We start from the raw sequence: 27724 nt of genomic DNA, 5'->3' as shown, positions 1-27724 counted from the left end.
AAACCCCTGGCAAGTGGTATGTCCCAATTGTCCAATGTGTGACTCTTTTAGGAGGATCAGACCAAAAACAAGAACAGGAAGTAAGTATGTTAGCAATGATGAGATGTTAAATCAATACATGTGTAGGCTATGTTTCAAACAACTCTTGTCTGTGTGTCAGCCTGCAGGCCCAGGCCCATTTGTAACCTGAAATAATTGAAAATGTGCAGAATCAGAATCAATCTTTATTGTCACATCACATTACAAGTAACATGGGTGATATTCTTGGTTGTGCAGGCTCATCATTGCAGTTAAAAGATAGAGAGAAAAACAAAGTGCGTAGTACATGACTAATCTATGTGATAGAAAACATTGTAGCATTCAAATTGTTTGGTGCTAGATTGGTAATGGTGGTGAATATACTGCAAGTGATGCATGCATATGATAATCAGAAAATAAATATGTAATCAGGAAAAAACAAATCATTAAATGTGTGAGGCAAAACATACAGTGTATATAGTGGGAAAGGCAGTCTTTCACACACACACACACACACACACACACACACACACACACACACACACACACACACACACACACACACACACACACACAGTTCATACTGAATAAGCAGACTTGCAATGCACCCACACACACAACGGGAAACCTTCAACATGTTCTGGGATTGATGTCAATGTCACCAGGGCTTGTATGTTAAAATGCACTCTACTTGGTGACAGCTACAGCACTCCTGAGGGGAACAATTCAATCTGCTGCCATGGGAGCCACTCACTCCAATAACAAGCTTCTCGATTACTCTACCTCCATGCTTTATTGAATATTGTGTTGGTTATTACCGTCAATTGTCACTCAGGTGTCAAATCGTTCAAAGGAAATTGGGTCAGCTACTACTGCTCAATAATCCAAGCAAGGATACGACACTTGTGTCTTATCTGTGCAACTCACACGTTGGAGACAAAATGTGCATGTGTATGTATTCTGGCTATGTGTGTACTCTGTGTGCGTGTGTGGACGTGTGCGACCGACCGTGCGTGTCACTGGCACTGCTAAAAAAATTGACAATTAAATATTTATTTGTGCAGTATAGCTTTGCTTAGTATCAGCCCATTTTGTTTGTGCCCTAAATATTGTTGATTGGTAAAGGAATTGATGTTGGAAAACTGTATAATCTATCTAACATGATATAACACATGTGTTAAAGGACCACTTCACCACTTTTCAACCTATCTTCATATAATTGGTCCTATAAGAGTGTTTGATTCCACTGAGGTACAGAAACCCTGCAATTCTTTCTTCTCTCCCTTTGAAGAAAGAATGGGGGGGTAGTACTTTTCTATTTCATGAGATACAGCATGGAAAAGCGAAAGGAGAGAGTGCAAGGATTGTACAGGATGAGGGCTTTGGTGGATTTGACCCTAGGCTAGTAGTTCTGCACAATAATACAGTCGTTGAAGAACCAAACATCTGAGTCATTAACCTTGAATGGTAAATTGTGACACTATAGTCTTCTGGGACCCAGTCATCCATTTTAAGTGCCCAAGACGTCTGTGGACGTCCTGGGTATTACCCCGCGTGTTGTGCCCAAGACGTCTGTGGACGTCTTTGCAATATTTTTTTTTTTTCTTCTTTTTTTTAATTAAAAAATAAATATGTCAAAAAAATGAACTGAAATGAAATAAAACGTGGCCTTTTTCTTTTTTAAAGTGTTGTGTGGGCACACAATGTGTTAAGGGGCATCGTACAGGGGATCTGATGTGAGTGTTGGGATAGCCTGCCTTAACTCTTGCCTTTTGTCTTTTCTCTAGAAATCTGTTGGACATGGACACGTTCTCGAAGTCAGACCCAGGTAACCACTATTTATTTTTCATTCTTATGCATCTATTTAAATTAGTTCAACCTTCATGTCTTCCCGTTTTGTGAATAATTTCAGCATTACATCCTTCTTATATTAATTAACATTGGCTTAAGGGAGGGCCGGCTGGCTGGCAGCCGGACCTCTGAACTCATGTCACCATGACTCAGCCATAACCATAGGAGTTTCCAATGCACCTATACTATGCCAAAATATGGAGTGTGTTGTCTAACCTCAATGTGTCTTCATGGCACCAGGTGCAAACAAATCTGTCAACTCCATAATTGGGCACTAAAGGGGCAAGGACAGACAAATACAGAGATCTCCATATATGGGCATAAATGGGACAAGGACCAACAGATAGAGAGGTAGATCTCTTTGAGGGTCCAGCTTTGAGGGTTTGTGTAAACCAACATTGAAGACAAAAGTGTGTAAACACAAACATTGAAGACAAAAGTGAGGACACAAATTGTGATTGGCCATGATGACGTATGATAATATTTTTGAGGGGAGCTAGCCCCTCCTATGTCCAGCTTATAGTGTGTGTCCACAAACTTTGTCCTACACAAACTATTAAATTGCCTCACACACCTTATCAGTGAGCTCAATGCTTCGCTGAGCAGTAACACCACCACTACTACATTTAGAAAGAGAGAGAAATAGACAGAAAAAGGAAGATAAGTGAGAGCTGGTTCCACTTTATGAACCGAATGTGACTCTAAATGAGACAATTAGTGAGTTAATCATAGGACCTGATGAGGATGTTGAATGTAACGGAGGGATGTAATATTGGGGTTGTGATAGTAGGTATTGTTGGGGTTTGTATTGGGGGTTTTATGTGAAATAGTTTATGAGAAGAGCACCCCTAGGCTGTGATTGTTTGGAGCACCTGATGGTGGGGAGTATAAAAGTCTGCTCTCTGTGCCAGCCTGTAAGGTTGGTCAGGGTAACATAATAAAATTATGTGCCCAGAAGGCATGCCTTTATTGTTAGGATGTATATTATGGACACTGTGATTTTTGGAATTAAGGCCCACCAGTTGGATTTAATATATTTCCTGCCTCTGGTCTGCCTCCTCACTTCTGGTCTTGACCACTCGCTCGGTCAATCCAACAATGATGCTGAAGTAAAAGAAAGAACTTCTCAATAAGAACAATAATAAGAGGAGGACAGGACCTCATCTGTCAAGTGAGGTGTACTTCTCTCAGCCCACGCTCATCTCTGGGAAGCCATATGTCCTTCTTTCTCATTTTCCAATTGGATAGCTCCTTGTCTTTATGGATTGTGTTGTTCTCATTGCACTCTCCCACTCTGATTCTCTCACTCCCTCTACCTCACTCTATATGGCCCCACCCCCGCTCCTCTCCGTCAATTAAGGCTGTGGGAAAAGACGCGGGCACCAGCAATCACAGTAGCTCTCTCAGTTGAACACAACCGCTGTTCGCTAATAAAGGTCACTGTATCTTGCTGGTCACAAGTCCATACTGTAGCTCCCTCTTCAATATATTATACATTTCTCTCTCTCTCTCTCTCTCTCTCTCTCTCTCTCTCTCTCTCTCTCTCTCTCTCTCTCTCTCTCTCTCTCTCTCTCTCTCTCTCTCTCTTGCTGTGTGTGTGTGTGTGTGTGTGTGTGTGTGTGTGTGTGTGTGTGTGTGTGTGTGTGTGTGTGTGTGCGCAATACAACACAAAACAACTCATGATCTGTCTACTACATTTGATAGCTAGCTCCAAAGTACAATCCGATCTTCAACATTGATAGTGAAATAAATATACATTAATAGTGTAAAAGTCAAACTGTAAAGAGTAAAGTTCACAGCTTTACGTATCGCTCGTGGCCTGGTTGATCCTGCCAGTAGCATAATCTTGTCTCAAAAATTAAGCCATGCATGTCTAAGTACAAACGACATGCATGGCTTACAGTGTAAAAGATTACAGTATATTCCTAATGCTGGGACAATTAATGACACTTTATTAACCACTTAAAGTCTTAAACCCTATATACTTTGACCCCCAGGGGTCTGTACCTCCTGTTTTACAGTAATATTACCAAATCTCTTCTCTGAAAATGGTACAATAATCTACAAGCTAACAATGTGGTACGTTGCTTTTAGATCTATTTGTAGGTTTGCTATTTTCACTAAAGGTTTGCCTATTATGGGTTCAAGAGGTTACTGTAAATGAGAAATACAATTCATAGTTCATAGTTATTGCAACATTACATTTTATAACTGCATCGTTTAATTGCTACATTATGGCCACAAGTTTGAAGAATCAGTTTTTCCGTCTCTCAACTTTAGATCAAAGAATGACACCAAAACCAGTTGTATTATTCAAATATGCTAATTTTGTTACATTATATGGCATGTCTGCTTGCTGTGAGACAAAATTAGAATGAAGGTTTCATAATTATTCTTAACATTTTGGCAAAATTGAATATATATTGTTTTGTTGCTGTCAGGCAGAAATCTTTTTCGTAAATCAATGCTCTATAATCTATACTTTGTCGTACAAGAGTGTCACACAAAAGTAGCAAAAACTAGATTATCTACTTGTTCACAACGCGTGAAATTGGTTAAATCTGTAGAATAACTACATTGGATTAATTTGTTTTTGGACATTGGACTGACGGTGACTATATACTGCATGTATATTGCTGATCTTTATTCATGAACACTAACAGCATATCATATCAGTAGTTATTTGCGTCATCCTTTTGATCGTTATCTGGCTACTAATCCTGCTTCTCGAAATACAGACGCGGTCTCTCAGACACATCCTCTTTAGGATTAGCGTCATCTTTTTCCGTTGGTCCGTTTTTTTTGGGTTCATAAACGATCTTTGCTTTAAGATGCTTACAGGAAATGCGGGGGTTGTGTGTGTCGCTGGATGTGCATATCTGAAACTGTATGTGCACATGCACACGAACGAGCACACGCACACACAAAGATTGTCTGAAAGAATAATTTAAGGATTATATAAGGGATAGGGAAATTACCCTCCACACACACACACACACACACACACACACACACACACACACACACACACACACACACACACACACACACACACACACACACACACACACACACACACACACACACACACACACACACACACACACACAGGGGCCAGGGGTCCTTTATTGATACGTCCTATGGATTAGGATCCTGATGGCCAGAATAAAGCTAGGTGGAGAGGACACAGATGAGGTAACGATTGTGTTGGAGGGGTCCTGAACTTCAAACCCAGCCACCCAGCCACCCTCCGTGGTCCTGGGGCTCCATCATGCCTTTCATGTCCCCTGGTTAGTCCCACTCTATCTGATCCCACCATCAAACAACTGAGGACAGAGTCAATACTTAGAGGTGATGTCATCCAGTATTGAGAGTCACTCTTATATGAAGCAGGGAATTAATCACAGATAGCTCTAACAATGGCAGTATCAGTCAAGGACCCCTAAGTATTTTGGCCACAGACTCCTATCTGAAAATATTTTGTTTCAGGACTCCCATACAAGATTTGCGAGAAAAAATAAAAAGAAAGTTGACACATTGTGAGCTTGTCAAATAGTCAATGTATAGGGTGGTTAAACTGGTTATTATAGTGGCTGATATTGATGCTATATTGACTCATTTTAGTGGGGACCCACTGGAACCTCCTCAAGGACCACTGGAGGTCCCCAGACCCCATATTGACATCCACTGATCTATGGTAATACACAAGTGCCTCAATTTAATATCCCTGTCAGTAATTCTTAATATTCTGTTATGACTAACTAGAGATTGACTGATTCATAATTGACAGCCCATTAGATATTTGGATTGCAGCAAGGGAATGTGTAATTAATCTCTGATGCAGTCATTTCTAGCAGGGCACAACAAGATGTCAACTCACAGAAAGCGTATAGAACTTGGATGTGGTTGTACTAGACACTAGTTACTAGTGTCTGTGCTGTGTCCATTTTATTTATGTACCACCTTTCCAGTGCAGAGCTTTCTATAAAAAATCACAAGGGAAATAGATGGCAGCATCAGCTGCACACAGAATCTGTGTGCATCACCAATGCAGGCGTTGAAGCCATTTCATTGTCTTCTGATTACTAGATGATAAAATAGAACAAATATATTGCACAGTTAATATGTCAGAAATACATTTAAATGTAATACATCTTGACATATCTTGGTAATACCAAAATCTTTCAGGGAGACACTATTTGACTGTAGGCTAAGCTTTCCACCAAAATTGCCTGTGCTGTTGTGCATTCAGGGCTGTCAGGGAAGATTCTGAGTTTCAGGCGAGACATGTTGCTAATGAGCTCAACACTTGAGTCCTGAGTAGTTTTCAAAGCATGGTGCTGAGGAATTGTTTTTCTCAGTCACAATGTACCGATTTATTGTATACCTTTCACCATTTCAGACTAGTGGAAAGTGGGACAGGCAGGTTAGCTCTCATAAGTTATTTCTCATTTTCAAACGGATGTTCCAGTGCCCTCATTCTTTACTACTGTGGGCTCGGTTCATTCCCTCAGAGGAATGAACACCAGAGCAGACCTCCGTTGAGAGCACCCCGAGGGATGTCTTGATGCTTACTATGCCCTCCTTCCCGGAGAATACCCTGCAAATGTAACCACCGAACAGCGGTGTTTCTGTGATACAATACTTCTTTAGATGTTTAAGTGTTACAGTCTCCACCATTGTGTTGTGATGTCCCCCTGACTACAATGTGCGCTCCAGTTAACTGTGCTATCATCTTTTTTGTGAAGGCCTTGGCAGTCGATGTTTTGCAAAGTTACTTTGAATGAAAGCATTGGTTGTGCTGACTCGGTTGGCACCCTCTGTCAGTTATCCTTTTGACAACATACTGTAGATTGATTTGTTTTCTTGTTTCTTCCTCAATTAGATTAATTCTATGTGTTTTAATTCCCTATGTTTCTGTTTTATTCTTAGTTTCATTCAGATTTCATTCTTTTATCATAACCTACATATCTGTGCGATTGCAACTTATGTTAACTTCATTGCATTCTAATGTTTGATAATGTGCTACATAAACAAAGTTAGATTTGATTTGACAAGTTTTCACAGTAATGGACAGTATCCATGTTTTGTAGAAACACCAGCCTCCAGTGCACCCGAAACATACATAATGGATGTGCTCGCTGCGGATGCTTGTGTATATTTGGTTGTACATGTACATGATGTAACACACATTAACAACATGCTTGTGTATATTTGGTTGTACATGATGTAACACACATTAACAACAACCACATAGGGCGTGTTGACATATACATACACACACCTTTTAACAGCACGGGGACTCAAACACTTCCATCAGTTAGTCATCCCACCCCATGAAAGCTGTCTGTCTGTCTGTCCGTCTGTCCGTCCGTCCGTCCGTCCGTCCGTCCGTCCGTCTGTCCAAGTTCATCCACCATCTCCTCATTTCCTCATTCATTTATTGGTTAATTTATTTAGTTTGACACTATTTTAAAACTCTCTTATCCTTTTTCCTTCGAAGGAAAGATCAGAATGCATTGGGATGTGCAAGACCCAATGGAGGTTGAATGGTTATGGCTGTTTGGTCCCCTGTCCCATGGTGACAGCACCACTGTGCTGATTGGCTTTGAAATCACTGCCTGACTTGATTCATTTCACTCTGCTTTGAAGTGGTGCCAGGATGTTGGAGCAATGTAGATGTGGGCAGAGAGGAGAGGAGACATGTGGAGAGATGAGGAGAAATGAGAAGAGATGGAGGGTTGGAGAGGTTCACAACATGAGAAAAAGATGAGATAGGAGAGAAGGAAAGTAGGGAACAAATGCAGAGAATACCACAAGGAAATAGGTGGAAAGAAAGAGAAAGGTTGAAGATATGATGACGACGAAAAGGATGAGAGTAAAATGCTTTAGCCATGAGCACGTAACAGACTCAAAGAAGAAAGAACACCAAGGTAGGAGGAGGGCGTAGACACTTTCAAAATAACTATGATGAAGATGCCAATCATCTTACAAACAAGATGTGACTATTATAAAGTGATTTGTAAATAGTGTCTCATCTACATAGAACATAGCACACACATACAGTATACAATGCAGTGTACATAGGCCCACTACTACAGTAAGTGCAACAGATTAGGTGTTTATATTCCTCCAAAGCCACTCCGATTCGACCTATTGAATACTGATTCAGGTACATTTCTGTAGTTAGTTAGTTGGCACTACACTACTGTGCTGTAGGCATGTAAAGAATTCAACGAAACAGACCTAAAATGGCAGTAAGTAACACAAAATGATAACTAATATAATACTGTGTGATCGTGGATTGCTTTCTGTGCTGTTGTGTACTGTGGTGTGCTTGTAGCCTATATTGCTTGTAACCAATGACCATAAAGAACCATAATGTAACCTTCTTCAGTTATAGTAGAGACTTCCATAACTTACTTAACTTGGGAAAACAAAAAACAAAGGCTGTGGTGCGTGCTCGCCGTGGCACGTGCCAGCCACACACGTGAATTCGTAGGGCGCACGAACCCGTTATTGTGCGATTAATGTTGAGGGAATGAGGGGGACCCTTTGATTTGGTGTAGCCCTACGGCCCTGAGAGACCATCTCAAGACGGAACAAAGACAATAAAAACAACACAACCATGACTAGGGTAATCAAAGAGCATAAAACTAAATGACCTGAAGTGGAACTTGTCCTAGCTAATCAGAAACTCATTATCACTTGTTATCTTGGAGCCTCCAAGTTGCGGGGAATTAATTGCCTTGTCCTAAAAACTTAGAAGAAGCCATTAGCCTATACAGGTAGAGAACGTGATAGGGACAGCGCTGTGGGAATGATGGATGGATGAGGGGTAGAAGGTGCAAGAACATGAAACCAAAGAAGTGTTTGCGAAAGTTGTGTAAACATTGAGAAGTTGCTGTCCAAATGCTGGTGCTGTCCAGTGCTGAAATGGCTCTATTCACAGGGCGCTGTCCAGACCTGGAGTATCTGTCATTATCTGTATGCTTTTGTTTAAAACCAAGTTTTAGGTTGCTATTAGAGAAAGTAATAGATGAGTGTAATATAGTAATATTCTTTCGTTTTAATGATTTTAGCTATTTTTGACAGGAAATTGCATCTTGCCACAGTAGTTGTTTTCTGTGTGTCTGAACGAACAACTGACTATAGGGGGCTGCCATACTGTGTGTCATAGGCTCAATATGTCAGTCTGTCACCTCCCCTTCACATTCAATAGATCCCGTGATCTTTTGTGGCCAGATGTAATTTCCTGGTGTCTAGTAGGACTAGTAGGACACCCTGTCAAATATAGCTAAAATCCTTAAAACGAAAGAGCAGAAAGAAAACAGCTAAAACATGAACCTTGGTTGGAAAAATAAAAGTTGCCGAAAAGTCAAATATTAACCATTAATAGAAACAATCTTTTTAAAGTATATGCTCTATTCTTTCATATTTACACCCATTTATTGATCACTTGTTACATGTATTGATCCATCTCACAAAATGCTTATATGCTATTTCCACTTTATGGAGACTTGAAGGCTCATCTTCCCTCCAAAAATGCACACACAGAGTGGTATAGACTCTCCTTCTTGCCAACCGCCATCAGACTATACAACACATAAGAACCGCCATCAGACTATACAACACATAAGAACTTTCTCTCCCAATGCTTATGGTACTGTGCTCTATATGGTCTTGTTGTGATTATGTCCATTTGTGTCTGATGTGTTTATGTCTGTCTGATTGAATTGTTTATCTGTTTAGTTTACATTATGCTGCTTTTTTTTTTTTTTTCACTTAATTTTTATTGAAGAAAAAACAGACAAAAAAATCAAAAACCAAAAGACAAGACAGGAAAAAACAAAAGACAAAGCTGCATTTTTCATATTACAAGATACATTCATTGAAATCCTATTGCATTATCACTAGGCTGAGAGAAGAGATCCCACTTTTCCCACATTTTATAGAACTTATCCTTTTGTAGTCTAAGTATGAATGTTAGTTTTTCCATAACATACAGTTCCTCAGTAATGTCCATCCAATGTTCTTTCGTTGGTGGGTACATTATGCTGCTTTAACACATCAATTTCCCAGCAGGGATAATAATGTACATCTCATCTCATTCAGCTTTAACTAAAAACTGCTTTGTTCACTGTAACAAAACTCATGATTCCTTTCCACCCCCCCCCCTCTCTCTCTCTCTCTCTCTCTCTCTCTCTCTCTCTCTCTCTCATGATTCCTTTCTACTCCCCCCCCCTTCTCTTTCTCTCTCTCTCTCTCTCTCTCTCTCTCTCTCTCTCTCTCTCTCTCTCTCTCTCTCTCTCTCTCTCTCTCTCTCATGATTCCTTTCTACTCCCCCCCCTTCTCTTTCTCTTTCTCTCTTTCTCTTTCTCTCTCTCTCTCTCTCTCTCTCTCTCTCTCTCTCTCTCTCTCTCTCTCTCTCTCTCTCTCTCTCTCATGATTCCTTTCTACTCCCCCCCCTTCTCTTTATCTCTCTCTCTCTCTCTCTCTCTCTCTCTCTCTCTCTCTCATGATTCCTTTCTACCCCCCCCCCCCTCTCTCTCTCTCTCTCTCTCTCTCTCTCTCTCTCTCTCTCTCTCTCTCTCTCTCTCTCTCTCTCTCTCTCTCTCTCTCTCTCTCACTCTTTTACTCTCGCTCTCTTTATCTGTGTGTCTCTTTTTCCCAGTGGTGGTGTTGTATGTGCAAGGCATCGGAACCAAGGAGTGGAGAGAGGTGAGTGGTGATGCTTTGGAAGAATCAGGTTTACTTGCCCTATACATTTGTATACATAGGCACTTGACTCATGTTATCATTTTGTTTACATCAATTAAAAGGATCCCTGGCTAATAAGCCTTAAATATTGTATTTATTTGTGAAATACATAGATAACGGACTGGAATACTGTGCCTGTTTCTTAAACATTCTTCGGCTCCTTGATGTAGGCTACTGTAGTCTTCAATGCTGTAGTGTAGTATAGTGTAGGTGAAATAATGCAGTATTGATATTAGTAACCCCACTAGTGTTATATGTTATATATTATGTATATATGTTAGTTAGTAGATTAGAGAGATGTATCAACTATACAGTACATCACCCCACTCTCCTTCCATCCCTCGTTTTCCCCCATTCTTCCCTTCCCTTTCTTTGCATTGTATCTGTTTCTTTCTGCCACCCAACTAATCCACTCTTGCTTCCCTCACTGAAATGTAGTAATCACATGTCACCTCTGTCAGGTTTCACCCAGATACACACTACCCAACATACACACTACCCAACAAGCCTCAATCAGTCCCTCGGGATTCAGTCCCCTGAATGCACACATGTGCATTCATGTCAATCACACACTTAAAGATGGAGTGCCGTGATGTTTGTACTTTTTCTGTTTTGTATGTGTCTATGGAATTAACATTACTCTAATAGACCCCCAGGTGTGGTTATAATATTCAAATATGTATTCTGTGTATTTTTGGTTCCTTCCTGAAAGCTTAAAGCCTTGGAGTCAAAAGGCCCAACCGAAATACACCACTTTAGTGACATCATAACATCATCCCCTCCCCTAACCCCTCCCCCATTATCATACAACAACAGCTGTGGGTGAGGCGTGGGTGGTGCTAGTTCAGGTGGGTGGTGCTAAGGTGAAAACCAGGTATACCTGTACTGGTTTTTATGTGTGGCCACATAAAAACATACTTTTAACACTTTCTGTACACTTGTACACTTGTACCTCCCCTAACCCCTCCCCCATTATCATACAACAACAGCTGTGGGTGAGGCGTGGGTGGTGCTAGTTCAGGTGGGTGGTGCTAAGGTGAAAATCAGGTATACTGGTTTTTATGTGAGGCCACATAAAAACATACTTTTAACACTTTCTGTACACTTTCTGTACACTGTACAAATAATCTTCCTCCTATAGTATAATCATAGTACCTGATGATCATGTTTTAGGAGGGGGGGAATCACAGCGCGTCAGTGCTAGCCTGGCTAATAAGCCAGACTCAAATCACACTGTCGTGTGGTATTTGAGTCTGGAGATGCTGTGTATGGATCTTGTTTCCCGGGGGGCGGGTTCAAACATTTTCTCTTTGACGCAATTGGTCAGAGCTACTGTCATTCAAAGGTCTCAAGCATTGAACGTCACTGTACCAAAGCCCGCCCATATTGCATACCGTGTCCCGATTGGCCACACCAGTTCTCTGGTGTACGAAATGGGCGTACAATTGAGCCTCTCCAGACCGTAATCCGCCGGCAGGCAATTTTTTTAGCCCTAACAAGACAAATCTGCCAGTGCATGTGCATTAGTCTGGCCATGCCAGGCTACAGTAGCCCTTCCTAAACACCAGAACCCCAATATCCTTGGCCATCATCATCATCATCATTTTTCGACCGCGGTCGAGATCATGGATTTCACAATGCCACGCCAGACTTTCCGGTCCTTCATTGCCATCCCCAGTTCCTGCTTACTGATGCATGTGTCCCTAGCGATGACATCAGGGAACGACAGTTTTCTACCTCTGGTCTGCTTTGAGGCAGGACTCCAGAGGAGAAGGGAAGATATAACCTCATTGTCAGCTCTGTAGCAGTGGCCGGCAAACTGTGTTCTTCTGGATCGGACTAGTGAAGAAAAATGGGGAAGGTTGCCTTATATTAGATTAGTCGATGGGTGGCTCTTCCAAGACAGATTTTGCGCTCTCATTAGAAGGCGGGTGTAAATGCCATCCAAACGTTTCTCTAATTTCTTTGAAAGTGTCCATGTCTCGGAGCCATAGAGTAGAATCGGCTCAACGGTCGTCCTAAATATTTTTACTTTTAACATCTTACTAAACTGGGATCCTTGGCCATAGGGGGATTCCCTTTAAGCTGAGCAGTAGATGTTTGTAATAGAGGCCATAGGGGGATTCCCTAGTTTAAGCTGAGCAGTAGATGTTTGTAATAGATGTGGCAGACCCAGTTTCTAATCAACGTGACCACATTGCGCCCACACTTCAACTTTAAGTGTCAAAAACATTTTTGGAAAAGGTAGCTTGAAGCAGTATTTACCGGTATATACCCCCATATTGATAGGAAAGAGATGCAAATGTATCACACATTTAAAAGGACTTGAGTGCGATATGCATTCATCACAGAGAAGGAATTTCATGTTATCATTTTCAAAATATCACATAATGCCACTCGCTGATTCCGGAAGATAAGATGCAAGCATCTGAAACATGTTTTATTCAAAGATATTCTTCACATCACATGGAAGTTTACTCTCCTGTCAATCAAAGCAGAACAGGGACATTTGGTTTGGCTATGGCTCTTTATTATAAAGCCACAACAAGTAGTCACTGTAACTTGCTTCTGCTTGGGTTGCGTGTGTGTGTGTGTGTGTGTGTGTGTGTGTATGTGTGTGTGTGTGTGTGTGTGTGTGTGTGTGTGTGTGTGTGTGTGTGTGTGTGTGTGTGTGTGTGTGTGTGTGTGTGTGTGTGTGTGTGTGTGTGTGTGTGTGTGTGTGTGTGTGTGTGTGTGTGTGTGCGCTTTAACTCTTAGCGAGGGGTAAACACTCTCTTCCCTCCGTCCTACTATTGTTTTGTTGCCTGTCTGTGGGAGTGGGCTGTGTGTGTGAGGACATTGGGAGACTGGCCCAAAGCGCTTCTTGATGCAATTAGCAGAAATTAACTTCTCACACTAATGGGGGAGATAATTATTATTGGCTCAGCCAAATTCATACTGTCTGAAATCTAAGTGGGTGAGATAAATATTTTCATTAAATTAAACAATGGAGAAAGTGTCTAAAATATAAAGTCCCCCGCGTCCGAAACGGTCGAGAAATGACAGAGTTACCGTGTGGGGGTCCCCGGGGGTCCCCAGAACATCCAGAGGAACACGCCCAGGGGGCCGGGCCGGTTCCGGTGAGCCGCCTCGCGTCCGAAACGGTTGAGAAATGACAGAGTTACTGTGTGGGAGTCCCCCAGGGGGTACTGTACTGTACTGTCGCTGTACTGTAACACCCAAAATCATTATATACAGTTCATATGTGTATGCGTGTTAGGCTGCACAACAGTGACACTTGGTTGTGAAAATCAACCAAACGCAATTTTCGTGCTCGGACAGACCCAGCCAGGGACGGACACAGCCAGCCAGCCAGGGACGGACACACATACTGTAGCTATACTTAATGGAGTGGTTGCACCACTCAAAAATATACTTAGGGGCCCGGGCGGCTGGCGTAGCCGTCTGGGCACCCTGGCTGGTAATCCAGACGACCTTTACTGCATGTCACCCCCCCATCTCTCTCTCCCCATTTCCTGTCAGCCTACTGTCAATCTGTCCCTCTATAAAATAAAAATAAATAAAGGCGAAAGCAAAAAAAAAAAAAAATCACACCCGTGTGAAGTGAGTGGTGCAACTCCATGTAGGAGTCCCCGGGGGGTCCCCGGAACTTCCAGACCCACAGAAACGGCCCCAGGTTGGGACCCAGGGACAGAAACGGACCCAGGCTGGGACCCAGGGACACACAAAGCTCCGTAATGGAGTGACTGCACCACTAAAAAAAAAGGTACTTACTTACAGTACTTGAGTAAATGTACTTAGTTACTTTACACCACTGGTCTTTTCTATTGTCCATACAGCGCCCCTGCACAGAGCTTGTAATAGGACACACTGGGACATAAAAGCCCTGAGTGCATGAAAACGGTCTCTCCAATGAAAATGGTCTCTCGTGGAGTGGTGGTCCAATGATTAAATGTTCTGTTAACAGCGGGATTCTGAGTGGCAGTCCCCCACCGCCTGTTGTTTGGATCCGAAAAACAAACAACCAACAAATAATAATTCCAACAGGCACTGTAACTAGTAAAAAAAAAAAAAAGTCCCCGGAGTAGCATTGATCTGTTCTACTAAAGACAAATGTCAGATAAGATCACACTGAAGCTCCATTGTTCCTTGCAACTCAAGCATTCTCCAGACGCCTGTCCTTTGGAATACGAGTAAGAAAGGGCACAAGCCTGCCTCTTCACCCTCTGTGCTTGCACTTGATGAAAGCATTCCCAGTTCCCACTGTACAATTGAGCCAAAGCTAGCAGTGCATGTCTCCCTAATGTATTAAGTAACTCGCCTAATGATCAAAAGACAGTGCTAGGTTATAATCACAGCTTCAGCCATGTATCCAACATAAACATCGACCATTTCCCCACTAATGGTTTTATTTTTAGATTTTGCATTTGTTTACATATTCTTTAAGTCATTAATATGTTACAGAACGTATCTGAATAATTGAGTAAACATCACAGCACTGAGAGCAGTGAATAAGACATCGACTTTGCATGGTATTTGAATTGCATTATGTAAATCAATCCTTTGACTATGCAGGACTATTTCCAGCTAGACATTTGCATGTGAAACTGCAATGATAATGTAATCTTGATTTAGAAACGAATAATGCCACAGTGAAATGTAGTGTGTTGGATTACCTACATTATCTCAAGCAAGTATCTCTGCACTAATATAAAACATTGGCTTCCTCAAAGTCCAAACAAATCATGGTATGCGTATGCTTTGTGTGCAGGGAGTCATAATCAATAAGCTATATATGCCAAAACATTGGTATGGTCATTTAGGCCTGTCCCCTCATGGCCACGCGCATTGCTTCATTTGTAAAACACACCACTGTTGGCAGACAAAAAATGGAGCGTGCCAAAACGTTTTCCCCCGGCTGACGTTGAAATATTTGAGCTCTCAGCAAGCAGATAGAAATGCTAAAGAAGATATTATTGACAACTACGTCGGCAGCAAGGAATGGGGCAACTCTGAATTAGAACCTTAATTTGTATATCCAAACATTAATTTTATTTTAACACAATGTATGCCACACCCGCAAAATCCCGGGTTTAAGCAATAAAACCTCTTGTGCCAACCTGGGAAATCTCGGGTTTCTTTAATGTCTCTTAACATATCCCTGTTGGATGTTTTTAGCATCAGTCGCTAGCCTCCGGTAGCTCCCATGTTGTGCAGTCAATCCAGTCATCGATTACCCCAAATCTCTGTGCGCACGCACGCGATCTAAAGCACCTTTGGTGCTCAGATTGAGGTAAAGGATAATGTTTAGAGCCTAATAAAACTTTAATCCGATCTCGCGTGTAGAAAATGTAATCATGATGTTGACAGATGACGCTCTGGGGTGAGGCTCATCACACAACCACTTCCGGTTCATCGCAGCTCATAGAAGCTGACTAAAGAGTCTTATATTGCATTTTACTGGCACTGGCTCTGTATGGAGCCATCTGGTGGCTGGCATATATTCGGTTAAGTTATCCATTGCAAGTGTTGGTGCTGACAAAAAATCCATTGGCTTTCACCTCTCTTTAGGCTAGTTTTCTCTTTCAGTCTCACTAGAGATATGAGAATAAAGGTTACTGCTGCCATTGCTGTGTGTGCGCGCGTGCATGCGCGACTGTGGGTGACCGTGAGAGAGGAAAATTAATGAGCGAGGAAAAGAAAGGGAGAGAGTGACATTACATTATGAAGTGAGTTGTAAAATTTTAATATGAACTTTCTGTCAACTTTAGCTAGTTTTAGAAGAAGGCAGATGCACACTGTACGTGTGTAGGACAAAAGTGTCAGAACCGAAGGGTCTCTGACAGTGAAATCAAAGAAACTGTCTGGAACTCTACCTAACAGACAGATGATGAATGATAACAGTCTGTCCTGACGACCGAAATGTCAACCTAATAAAGAGCAACATTTTTTGCAAGTTCCAGACAGTGTGTGGGACCTCTTTCTTTGATTTCACTCTCAGAGATCTCCTTCTAAACTTTAGCTACTTAACACGAGGCCTGCCAGGAACATAGAACCCGTAGGGTTATATTAATAGCCTACCGCGCCACACCCGGAAAAGCCGTTTTATCAGCGATGTATTATTTAATGCATGTTTTAATACGATCGTATCGATAGCTACCGTTCGTTAGCAGTGTTATGCTAGTGAGACAGTGGCCGCGGCCATTTTGAAGATGCGCGCGCATCCACTTACATTGCCTGCTCTGTTTTCAGACGGCTGTATCTCACAGAAGCGACATTGGAGGGGTAGATTTGGCCCAGACAAGCATTTTCAACGGCCTGTAGCAGGCGCTGTGATACTCGCGGTCCACCTTTTCCACCACCGACCGAGAGAACAAGCACCAGGATGTCAACACACACGGAATGGTTTCATAGTAAAATGCGATTACGGATATTTGGCTCTTCAAAGTAAGTGTTACGCGCGATTAAACCATGGCAATACGCGATCGAGGCATTAATTAATGGCGGCAGGAATTGTGTTTAACATGGAGTAAGAAGAGGCTGAGGAGCACATGCCACCAGAACCAATTGCTACAACTGCCATTGCATAACTACCCCCCCTCCCCCACTGCAACGTCATAATCAGACATCATCATCATGATAAAAGGCACCGCTCAAGCACTTCACACAAGTGTGATTTGTGCTGTGTATCAGGGGTTTAACTGTCTATCAAACCTGTTAAACCTGTGTTGTCATTTTCTCTCTGGCTAACAGTCACTCACCTTCTCTGTTTCCTTGTGCAAACAGAGACAGTATACACTGTCAGTAATCGGGTAAACACATGGTGTGTTTATACATGGTATTATGACAACCTTGCACAACATCCAGCTTTGGACAATATCCTTCTGCCAGCTTTGATGTTCCCAAACCTCTCCTCTTCCATCACTCGGCAATCCATTGGGCAGCAGAATTACATTATAGTTTGTTGCACAAATAACCATTCTACAAGCTTACAACGTGTTGCAGCGCAACAGTGAGGTTGTAGATTGACAGTTTTAGGTGTGTGACAGTAGCACGCAACTATGTATAAACCCGGCCTTAGAAGCTGCTCACCCCAGCTGGAACCCAAATCCCACAAAGGAGATTAATCCATTTAGACCTACAGTTGCAGGAGGCCATCGATATTGTCTTTTTCTTTTTGCACAAAAGGACAGTTAACCCATTTTGGGGGCGGGAACCCCTTTTGGTGTTTTAAACATTGTTATAATTTAGCTATTGAAAAATAGCAGATCTACAAGCTCATAGCGCGCCACCGAGTGGCGCGCTACGAGCTTGTAGGTCTGCTATTTTTGAAAAATCGTGAAAATATTTATTTCAGAAAACTGGAGGATTTAGAAGGATTTAAAAAAAAATTCAGGTCAGGCCTAAATGGGTCAAATGATAAGGGACAATATCGGTGGCACCCAACTGTAAGGTGGATTCTACAAATGCCTTCTAAACCAGTAGTTTCTTTCAAGATTTTTCAACAGCGTAGCAGATGTGCAAGCTCGCAACACGCTGTGAGCTTGTATCTACTATTTCTTCATAGCCAACGCAAAAATGTCAAATGACACAGATGCGTTCCCGGTTTTTATTGGTTAATAGCTTGTACAGAGTAGAACCTCAGGCCTTTATGATAGCCGTCTATAAATCTGCCATATGGATTGTGATCGACATAAGAGAGGAGGGAGCTAAAAGGTTTTAGACAGATCAATAGTTCATCTCTGTCACCTGCCAAACAGACAGGGTTGTGGGCTATGGGGTGTTTTTGCACGTTTGAATGAATCTGAGATTGTGTCATGGTGGTCTCTGTGTTGGTCTACAATGCATTTCGAAACATTTTAGTCTACACTTAAGATTTTTTTTATAAAGTATATTTATTGGTTTTTAACAAACTGAAAGACAACAAACAGACATTACACAACAAGAACATAATAACAAACAACAAAAGAAAACAAAAACAAAAAAACAGCTCAGGCACAACATCATTATAAATAAAAAGATTGAACATACAAAGACATGGCAAGGACAATGAACCATAATGACTCTTGAGTTTTGGGCGACCTACACTTAAGATTTAAACAACGTGACACATTGTGATCTTGTAAATCTGCTATTTTGTGCCAGGTTGAAAGTGGTTAATTTGTGATAATGTTCAATGTGTTTATATTATTCTGTACAAGCTGTTAATGTTGTTCTGTACATGTGCTTATTATTACTGTATGCTTCAGAAATTACTAAGGAGCTAATCTGTGAAATGTTCTGCTGAGTTCAGCCTCTTTTTGTCTTTGCCTCTCTCTCTCTCTCCTACAGTTTGGTCGGACAGAGGTGATTGACAACACGTTGAACCCTGACTTTGTGAGGAAGTTTGTTCTGGATTTCTTCTTTGAAGAGAAGCAAAACCTTCGCTTTGATGTGTAAGTGGGCAGTTTTTTCATTCCTTATATAAACCCAAAAGCTCTGCGGGGGTTTGAGGGCAGACACCCAGTATGAGGCCAGGTGAAGGTAGGGTGAAAGCTGGAGATCAGACCCATGGGGAGGCATCTCTCCTTGGATTCCACCACCACTATCAGCAGCAGACCATACATTCACAATATCAATTGTAAATGGTGCATTTATTTAACACTTTACCCAAAGTTTTGTAGACGGCTAACCACCTACAGAGCCACGCTGTAAAAAAAGAAAAAAGAAAAGAAAAGGAAAGAAAAACGTGGGTGGTAATTGCCAGTGATGTCACTCACCATACATGGACTTGTATGTGTACCTGAGCTGAGCACTACGTGACGTTATCCATCCTTGTGTGCAATGCGTACTGCGTATCTGCTGCCCACTTGTCTGCTGCACGGAAAACTGGTTTGTCAGACTCTTATACCAAACAGAAACAGTCGGGGTCGGTTCTATAATATCTCAGAGTCTGAACAAATCGGATCTCGGAAAAATGTCACAGGTCCAATTAGCTTTCAGGTCCAAAACACGTTGGGAAACAATCAGATCAGTGAACCAATTTAACCTTGTCCATTAGGGTTCGGGTCCATCGTTAAAAAAAAAGGTGTAATTGAAAACGAATCGGATTTCATTAGGTTTGTTTTGGGCCCGTCATTTTGGACCTGTGAAGAGCTCTACCTCAGACTTACAGACGCACACAGACAGACCCACTCCTAGATGGACCTGTGAAGAGCTCTACCTCAGACTTACAGACGCACACAGACAGACCCACTCCTAGATGGACCTGTGAAGAGCTGTACCTCAGACCTACAGACGCACACAGACAGACCCACTCCTAGATGGACCTGTGAAGAGCTCTACCTCAGACTTACAGACGCACACAGACAGACCCACTCCTAGATGGCTTGCCTCCTACGCGGCTACGCCAAAAGGGATGTAGTGATGAAACACAGCTGTGTTTTGTCACTATGAGCTCAAGGTTTCAATGGAACAGAAGAGTTTCTGCTCAAACTCACAAGCATAATCTCAAACATTTGAGAACAAATGTATGGTATGCAATCACAGATATTGGACCCTTTTAAGGGGGACGGAGGGGGAGCATGGGAAATTTACACAGAATGTTCTAATATAATAGTCTAGACTAGACTCTATCTATAGAGGTCGACTCTCTCTCTAGACTCTAGAGACTAGCTCACTTGCCAGATGCATTTCCACTTAATTAGCATAGGAAGCATAGTCTGAGAGTTGGACTTGCTCTAAAAGAATATTTCAAATTGAGTGGGGAATAGTGAGTGTTTCTTGCACCAGTGGAAGGGAAGGCAAAAATGCACATACTGTATAATGAACAGGAAGACCTGACATGGCCATCGTAGTCTACTGCGAACAAATTCTTAATTAATGGCACGTTTCACCCTGCACAATTATCATTGCTAGCTCACGCCGAGTGCACATGTATAATTACCCAATGTACTAGGCTCATTTGTACTGATGAGTTGTTGGCCTTAAATGAGGTGTCGTCTCGGTTCCTTGCTATCTTAGGGATAGTGAGACAAGTCAAAAAGAGTGTCTTGCTCAAGGACACTTTGACATTAACCCAGGGGAAGCCGGGGATCAAACCTGAAACCTTCTGATTCCTAAGATCTACCCCTTGCTAATTGCTATCCAGCACAGGAACAGCGCAGGTATTTCCTTACTATTTAGAATGTGCATTATTATGTGTGCCATAGGCAGATGCACAATGCTGATTACAATAAAAACACAACACTCACATTCAACATGGTAGATTACACTTCTGCATAGATGTTGAAACAACAAAAGAAATATCGTATGAACTGGGCCAGATATTATACATTACAGTGTGCCATTGCCACACACACACACGCGCACGCACGCACGCAAGCACGCACGCACACACACACACAAGCGACCTCACCCTAAATGGCGAGATCGCCTAGCGAGGCATGTGACCGGCTTGATGTCCATGTTAGCGCGCCAGCACAGGAAGGCATCGTTCTTAATCGGATAGTTATTCATCAGCGGATCATTTAAAAATAATTGTAAATAATTCTAATTATATAATATGGCAATGGGACTACTCTGACACAGAAGACAGACCATATGTGAAGCATTTTCATTATTCCTATTTAATAAGAAATATAACAAAGAGTAGCCAGCCACTGCTATTCAATATTCATCTCCAAAGACAAGTGGTGAGAACAGAGGGAGGGAGAGAAAGAAAGAGGAAGAAATGCATTTTTTTAATAGGTATACAGACTACACTTTGTAAGAATTTTTTGAACCCATAACCTGGCTTTCTGTATCTGTACTCTACAATATCTGTGTTGGAACTCCGGCAATCCTTGCAGCACCTCTGTCATGCCGTGCAATGTGATTTAAACAAAGAACATAACTGAGAATGAGTGTGTGATTATTACATTTTCAAAACACATCCATGACTAGTTCAGAAACAACCCATTTGTGCTATAGGCACTAGGCTATAAGCTTTGCGCCCAGATAACACGCCGCTTAACTAGCAAAATTGGAAGCAGACACCACACAGCGCAATGTCCCCCTTTTGTTTTACACCATGTGCCACGTGCACCATAGAGTGTGTACTGTAGATAGGGCAATAAGTTGGCTAGGTGGGTATAGGTTATGAGACTTGGCAGAGCTGCTCTCCCCAGGGACAGCAGCATCCTCCTGTTTAGAGAGGAGACTTAATCTCCGGACAAAATAAATCATTAGTGTTGAATTATTAAATACTTAGACTTACAGTAGACTTAGACTTAGAACGCACTCAGGCGCACACAATTGCACGCACGCACGCACGCACGCACGCACGCACGCACGCACACACACACACACACACATACTTCTACATCTATTTAGTTCACTATTAAATGTATGGCTTTAAATTGAAAAAAGCAGTCATTCATTTATATATGTTGTGCTGTATGTGTAATATTGTAGTAGTTCTCATGCATAATGAATCCATAGGCTGCTTATTCAGGAGGCTCGTTCGTAGTGATTGATACAAGACCACAATAGATGAGCAACATTGGCCAAATAGACGTAACCAGAGTAATGACTTGACATGTATTGGTGACAGCAGAGTCATGTCATGTAATTATCTTGTGACCTGACCTTACAGTGTGCCAAGTTCTGAAGTCAATAACATGCCGTTAAAAAGTTTTTGTTTTTTGCTTCTGAATGATTCGCAACTGGTACCATTCAATCAATAGACAAACATCCACATTTGCATGCGTGCAACAAGAGCGTATAGGACACAAGCACGAGGCATAACTAGGAATAAATTGCTGCATGCTTGGTTTCGTGCTTGGCCCAGATATGGATCTTGTTAAGTCTCAGGAGGGTGTTGTGGTCTCCTCGATATGGGGTCATGAGAGGGGATTCCAATAAAAGGGAGCACCCCGGTTAGAGGGAATGAATTATTAAACCCACACCTTGCTACACAGAGTATTTTTAGCCTACAGTCACAATAGAAAGATATGGAGCAACGTGATGTATTGCAGTATTTCCACGAGGTTGGGCAAGATCGAGTAAAGGTACCAGTTTTTGCATAACCGTTTTCTTTCTAGTGTTAAACATAACCCCAATGTAGCCTAGATGTTTAACTTTTAAAAGTCCATTGTGGTCCTATGTATTAAATTAATCAACATAGCATACAAAACACTAATACATGTCATCAGCAAATTCAAAAACAATATTGCACCCTAGTCGCTATACCCACTATTTGGGGATTTAGCATGGCACGACGGGCGTTCCCGTGGCCAAGTTGCTGTCTTCGACAACAGCCTTATCCCTAAAACACCTGCGCTATCCGTTACATTATGCATAGGTGTGGTCTGGGCGTTACATTAATCAAACCAATCATGTGCCAGATAGCCGTTAACCCCAGTGCTATCGTACGCTCTCTCCCTCTGCCCATGGAAGAGCGAAGCGACTGTCCAACGTTGCCGTGGAATAAATGTATATTTAATACACAGAATTATCACTCACATTGCTGGTTATAGAGAACTTTAAATTACAGCAATCATGAATGGTCTCTGTGGTTATAGCAAACACAGATCAAACCACATTGTATTTGTCTTTGATAAGCTTAACTGGCAACTGCTGATAAAAACATAACCTATTGACACAAGGAATTAACAGTCACACTTTGGTGGATTACAGTAAAATTGTAATGACAATCACATTCACAATCTCTTAATTCAAGCGCCGCTGCAGTGCTCAAAAAAATAAGCCTTGCTGCTGCCACAGCGAGGCGTTTATGTAATGTCGGACACTATACTGGAAGATAAGGCCCCAAATGTACAAAGTTCATCAGTGAATGACACCTCCTTTCTATGGGAAATTGCATTAACCCCCTTGTGGTCTCCTGATGGATTTTTCTCAAGCTAGTTTTGAAAGAAACCAGTGATTGACATTTTTAAAATGCATGGTGTCAGCAGGGCATTCCACATTTTGGTGGCAGAGTAGTAGAATGAGAATTTGCCCATTATTCTACTGTTATATTTGGGTAGTACCAGATTGTTGTCGTTCCCTCTAGTAGGCCTATTGTGGCTGTGGGTGTCGCTCACTTTGGAAAAGTAGTTACCCTTTGACTATCTTAAATACCAATCCCATTTTTATTTGCATATAAAAAACACAGAGGCCAACCGGGTGTTCACAGGAGATAAACAAAAGTGTAGTGAAAGTGCTTATCCGTAGTCGGGTCGTGGGGGCAACAGCTCCACCAGAGAGCTCCAGACTTCCCTCTCCACAGAAACATTAGTAACTTCATTCTGGGGGATCCTGAGGCGTTCCCAGCAGAGTTTGGAGATATAAACCCTTCAACTCATCCTTGGTCTGCCCGTGGGTCTCCTTCTAGCGGGACGTGCATTGAGGACCTCCCTAGGGAGACACTAGAGAGGCATCCTAACCAGATGCCCGAACCACCTAAGCTGGCTCCTTTCCAAGCGAAAAGCAGCAACTGTACTCATGGCTGAACTTCTAAACCTATCTCTAAGGGAGATGTTAGCCAAAAGGAAGAGAAGATCCGAGCACTCAAAAAATGTGGAGGAGAGGAAGTAAAGTTAAAACTAATTTTATTCTATAAAAATGCCAACATGGACCAACAAATATACACACCCATTAAATAGTGTCATGTGACGTTACAAGTGAACAGCAGGCAATTGATAACACTGCAAGTGTGTGAATGAATGCATACAGTACACACATGGTATGCACACAATCAGTTCTTATTCTGGTAGGAACATGAGCATACTACAAAACAATCAGTCAAATGACACATTGAGAGCCATTTTTATTTGATTAACTCTTCTACCCTGAGCTATCCCAGACTAGTAAAGGTGGGTCATGGGCTTTAGTCAAATCAGTTTCTTTTGGGAGGTCTGAAGCTTAGTTTTTAGTGACAATGAGATGTTGGAGAACCAAGAGGTGCAAGCAGTCAAAGTTATAATGGGCTTAATAAGGTTGGTTACCACTGCACTAGAGGACAGTACTCCAAAATAAAGTAAACTTCACTTAAGTAGAAGTAAAACCTAACAACTAAGGAACAAAGACTAAATAAAAGGAACACGACTTAAAGTAAAATCCTCACAGAAACAAGGAACGCAATAAGAAAGCACAACAAAGGGAGACAGATCATAACAGAGATCATGACAAAGTATTAATACATATGTTTGAAAATACATACAATAAGAAAATGTATAATTATTCTTATTCTATACTACCCTCTCAGTGTCCCACCTACTGAAAACTTTCTTCACAATTTACTTCTTAGAGCAAAGCGTACGTCTGCACACACATCATTGCATTCCCTCAGATGCATCTCTAACTATCAAGAGGGCTCTCCAAGCTCTCCAAGATATTTTCTTGGGCGGAATTGACTGAACGGGATCATTTCCGCTATCAACTAACTTTGAGGTAGATCAGAAAATTGCAGAATGTGAAGTCTCACCGCCAATCTTGATACTAAACCCTGGGATCAAAGGCTTTCGATCCCAGCCATATAACTATTCATGCTGGTTGTTTTGTATTCCAACACTATTCCTCTCTGCAGGTGGTATAATTGCACAGAACACATCCATTGACTCTAGACGGTGTTTAGCCCATATGGGAAATGAATAAATGAAAGTTGAGTTGGGTGGGGAGCCTTAGTGATGAAAGCAGCCCTGCTATATCTGTGGCTCTGCTACAAATGGTTTTGAGGAAGGAATAGTAAGTAACCTCTAACCCAGGGGTTCTCAACGTTTTTGGCCCCCAGAAATGCTTTGGCAATGCCTCGGGACCCCCTCCCCGCCCCCTCCCGACCCCCAATATAAATTGACTGCTACAATAACCTTAATAATAGAGACAATACACCATAAATAAATACTGAAACAAGATATAATCATTAGGGAAGGTGTATACATGTACTATGTGTAGGCCTACTATATGTAAACTCTTCATTTCCATTTTCCAGCCATTCAGTTACAATTTTATTTTTTTATTTTATTTTATTATTATTTTAAATAATTTGGGGAACCCCCAAAATAATTTGGCGACCCCCACGGGTTGAGAACCCCTGCTCTAACCTACCTCTAACCTGCCTCTGAAAGATACCAGTGCAGAGAAAGCACAGGTGCTACAAAAACTAGTTACTAAGGAATGTAATTAAGGTTTGTCTACATTCTGTTTTTAGACTCTTAAGCTTGATTTAATACTCCATCGCCCTTCTTCCCTTCTAAATTGTTCACTTCATGGCCAACATCTGTCACACAAAACAATAATCTTCTTACTTTCATTGTTACAAAAGACTAATTACAAAGTGTTTCTTGTCTTTGTATCATAAGAATGTGTACAATCCCACCTTTCTCTCAAATATAAAAGCTCAGCTGCCTTCTCTTGTTGCCCACCATGTAATTGAAGGTCATTAGATTTACGAGCAAGTCTATCACTCCTCCACACTGAAATCTCATTTGGCCATCACTCACAGGCTTATCCCACTGTGTGGTAATTTCATTTGATACCACCCAAGACAGCCTTAGAGCATTTTTACATAGACAGTGAAGGGGATTTGTGTACAAAGCCGTTGTTGAGGGTGGGATATTTCAATTGAAATGGAGAAAGGGAGAGGAGAGATAGAAAGCTAAAGCGATAGAGGGAGAGTAATAAACGTACGTGTGGGGGTTCTGGAGTGACTTCTATAGAACTGTTTGAAATGGCAGAGAGCTCTGTATTCTGCAGTGCTACAGCTGGTGATATTACTGGTTTTTCATTATCCTCTCTAAACTCCTACTCTACAACCTGATACTCGACCATACTGCAAACAGTGAAAATAAGAAACCCCAAAACCACAGCGGTATGAAATGTATCTAGCTCTTGCAGGTATAAAATAGAAATCTGCTTTTTCCATACGAGCGTTGAACAACCTTTCATATTACAAAGGAAGATCATATGAGAAAAGTGACTACACACAGCTCCCTTACTCCCTTATTAGATTTTAATTAACACAGTGATGAAATGTTTACTGTTGTACTACTGAGCAACCATGATTTTGATCATATATGAAAGACAGCACCACAGTAAAATATATCCCTAGAGGTGCTTATCGTGTTGCTATGCATTGTCTTGGTCTTGCAATTTTAAATCTGTCACCTTTATTTCTTAGATAAGCTGTGCTACACTGATATTTAATCTATTCTCTATTCTATTTCTTTCATGTCCTTTCTAATTGTTTTTTGATATTTTATACACTTTAAATATTGTATTTCACACTATTTCACACTATACATTTATATATAGTTTTGCTTTTTCCTAATTCTTTATTTTTGGATAATTTAAGTGATTTGCTGCATGGCCCAGAGTCCACATCACTATCATGGTGACACATGCAATGCACTGCTCAAACAGAAGTACTTTGTCTTTGTCATTCATGTTTAATATAAAACATGGTGGGACCAAGCGTGTCTTTACACACGGGAAACATTTCATGCGATTAATATGCCCCGAAACACGCATACTGTACGGTCAATATTATGGAGCGATAAAGCAACATAATTTAACAAACAAGGTCGAATTTTCACCGCGAATAGGAGCTATATGAATGAGCCATCAACTATATGAATAGTTTGATGCAAAACATTTGCAGAAGCATTTTTTTGATTGTTTATTTGTCATTCTACTGATATAAGGACCTACAATACTGCAAAACTGTGGTAATAAATGTGTCGTAAAGGAGCGTCTTTTCATTTTGGGATGTATGTGTATGTGGACTATGTTATCGCTAAAGATAAATCACATGCAATGGTATCTCGAAGAAGCACAATACAGTATGTAAAGTAACCCAAACATTTGTTGATGAGAAATCTTCCATCTTGAGACACTTGCACACCGTTGTTCCCCACAAATGACCCTATAGCTCTCCCAGATGCTCGAGGCGGTGAGGTGAGGCAGACCATTGGTCTGTCCGTCACACAGTTGTCAGCTCTGTCACGCTTGCCAAGGTGTCCCGCTCTCTCTCCTGACCATGCAGAACTCCTCTGTCCATCAACAGAACTGTGAGGCTATGGGGAGAGCGGCTAAGGGAGAAAGTCAAGAGGCTAAAAGCCTCCCTAGTGTAGGCTAC

The 27724-nt window shown here is 41.5% G+C and overlaps 1 protein-coding gene across 3 annotated transcripts in view; it reads left to right on the top strand.

Annotated features, from left to right (window-relative positions):
• Positions 1–27724, top strand: part of LOC306929799 (copine-9-like) — a 92319-nt gene continuing 64595 nt past the window's right edge. For 2 of the 3 annotated variants that reach the window (XM_079510478.1, XM_079510476.1), the window contains exons 1-3: positions 1–80; positions 1806–1846; positions 18961–19064. In XM_079510478.1, coding sequence (XP_079366604.1) covers positions 35–80; positions 1806–1846; positions 18961–19064 — 191 coding nt within the window. In that variant the 5' untranslated portion in view covers positions 1–34. Of the gene's footprint in view, positions 81–1805; positions 1847–10543; positions 10591–18960; positions 19065–27724 lie in introns of all 3 variants that reach the window. The other variant, XM_079510477.1, reaches the window with a different exon arrangement.

The sequence above is a fragment of the Electrona antarctica genome, assembly GCF_951216825.1.
Source record: "Electrona antarctica genome assembly, chromosome: 9".
Classification (NCBI taxonomy): domain Eukaryota; kingdom Metazoa; phylum Chordata; class Actinopteri; order Myctophiformes; family Myctophidae; genus Electrona; species Electrona antarctica.
This window is presented reverse-complemented; position numbering and strand designations above follow the sequence as displayed.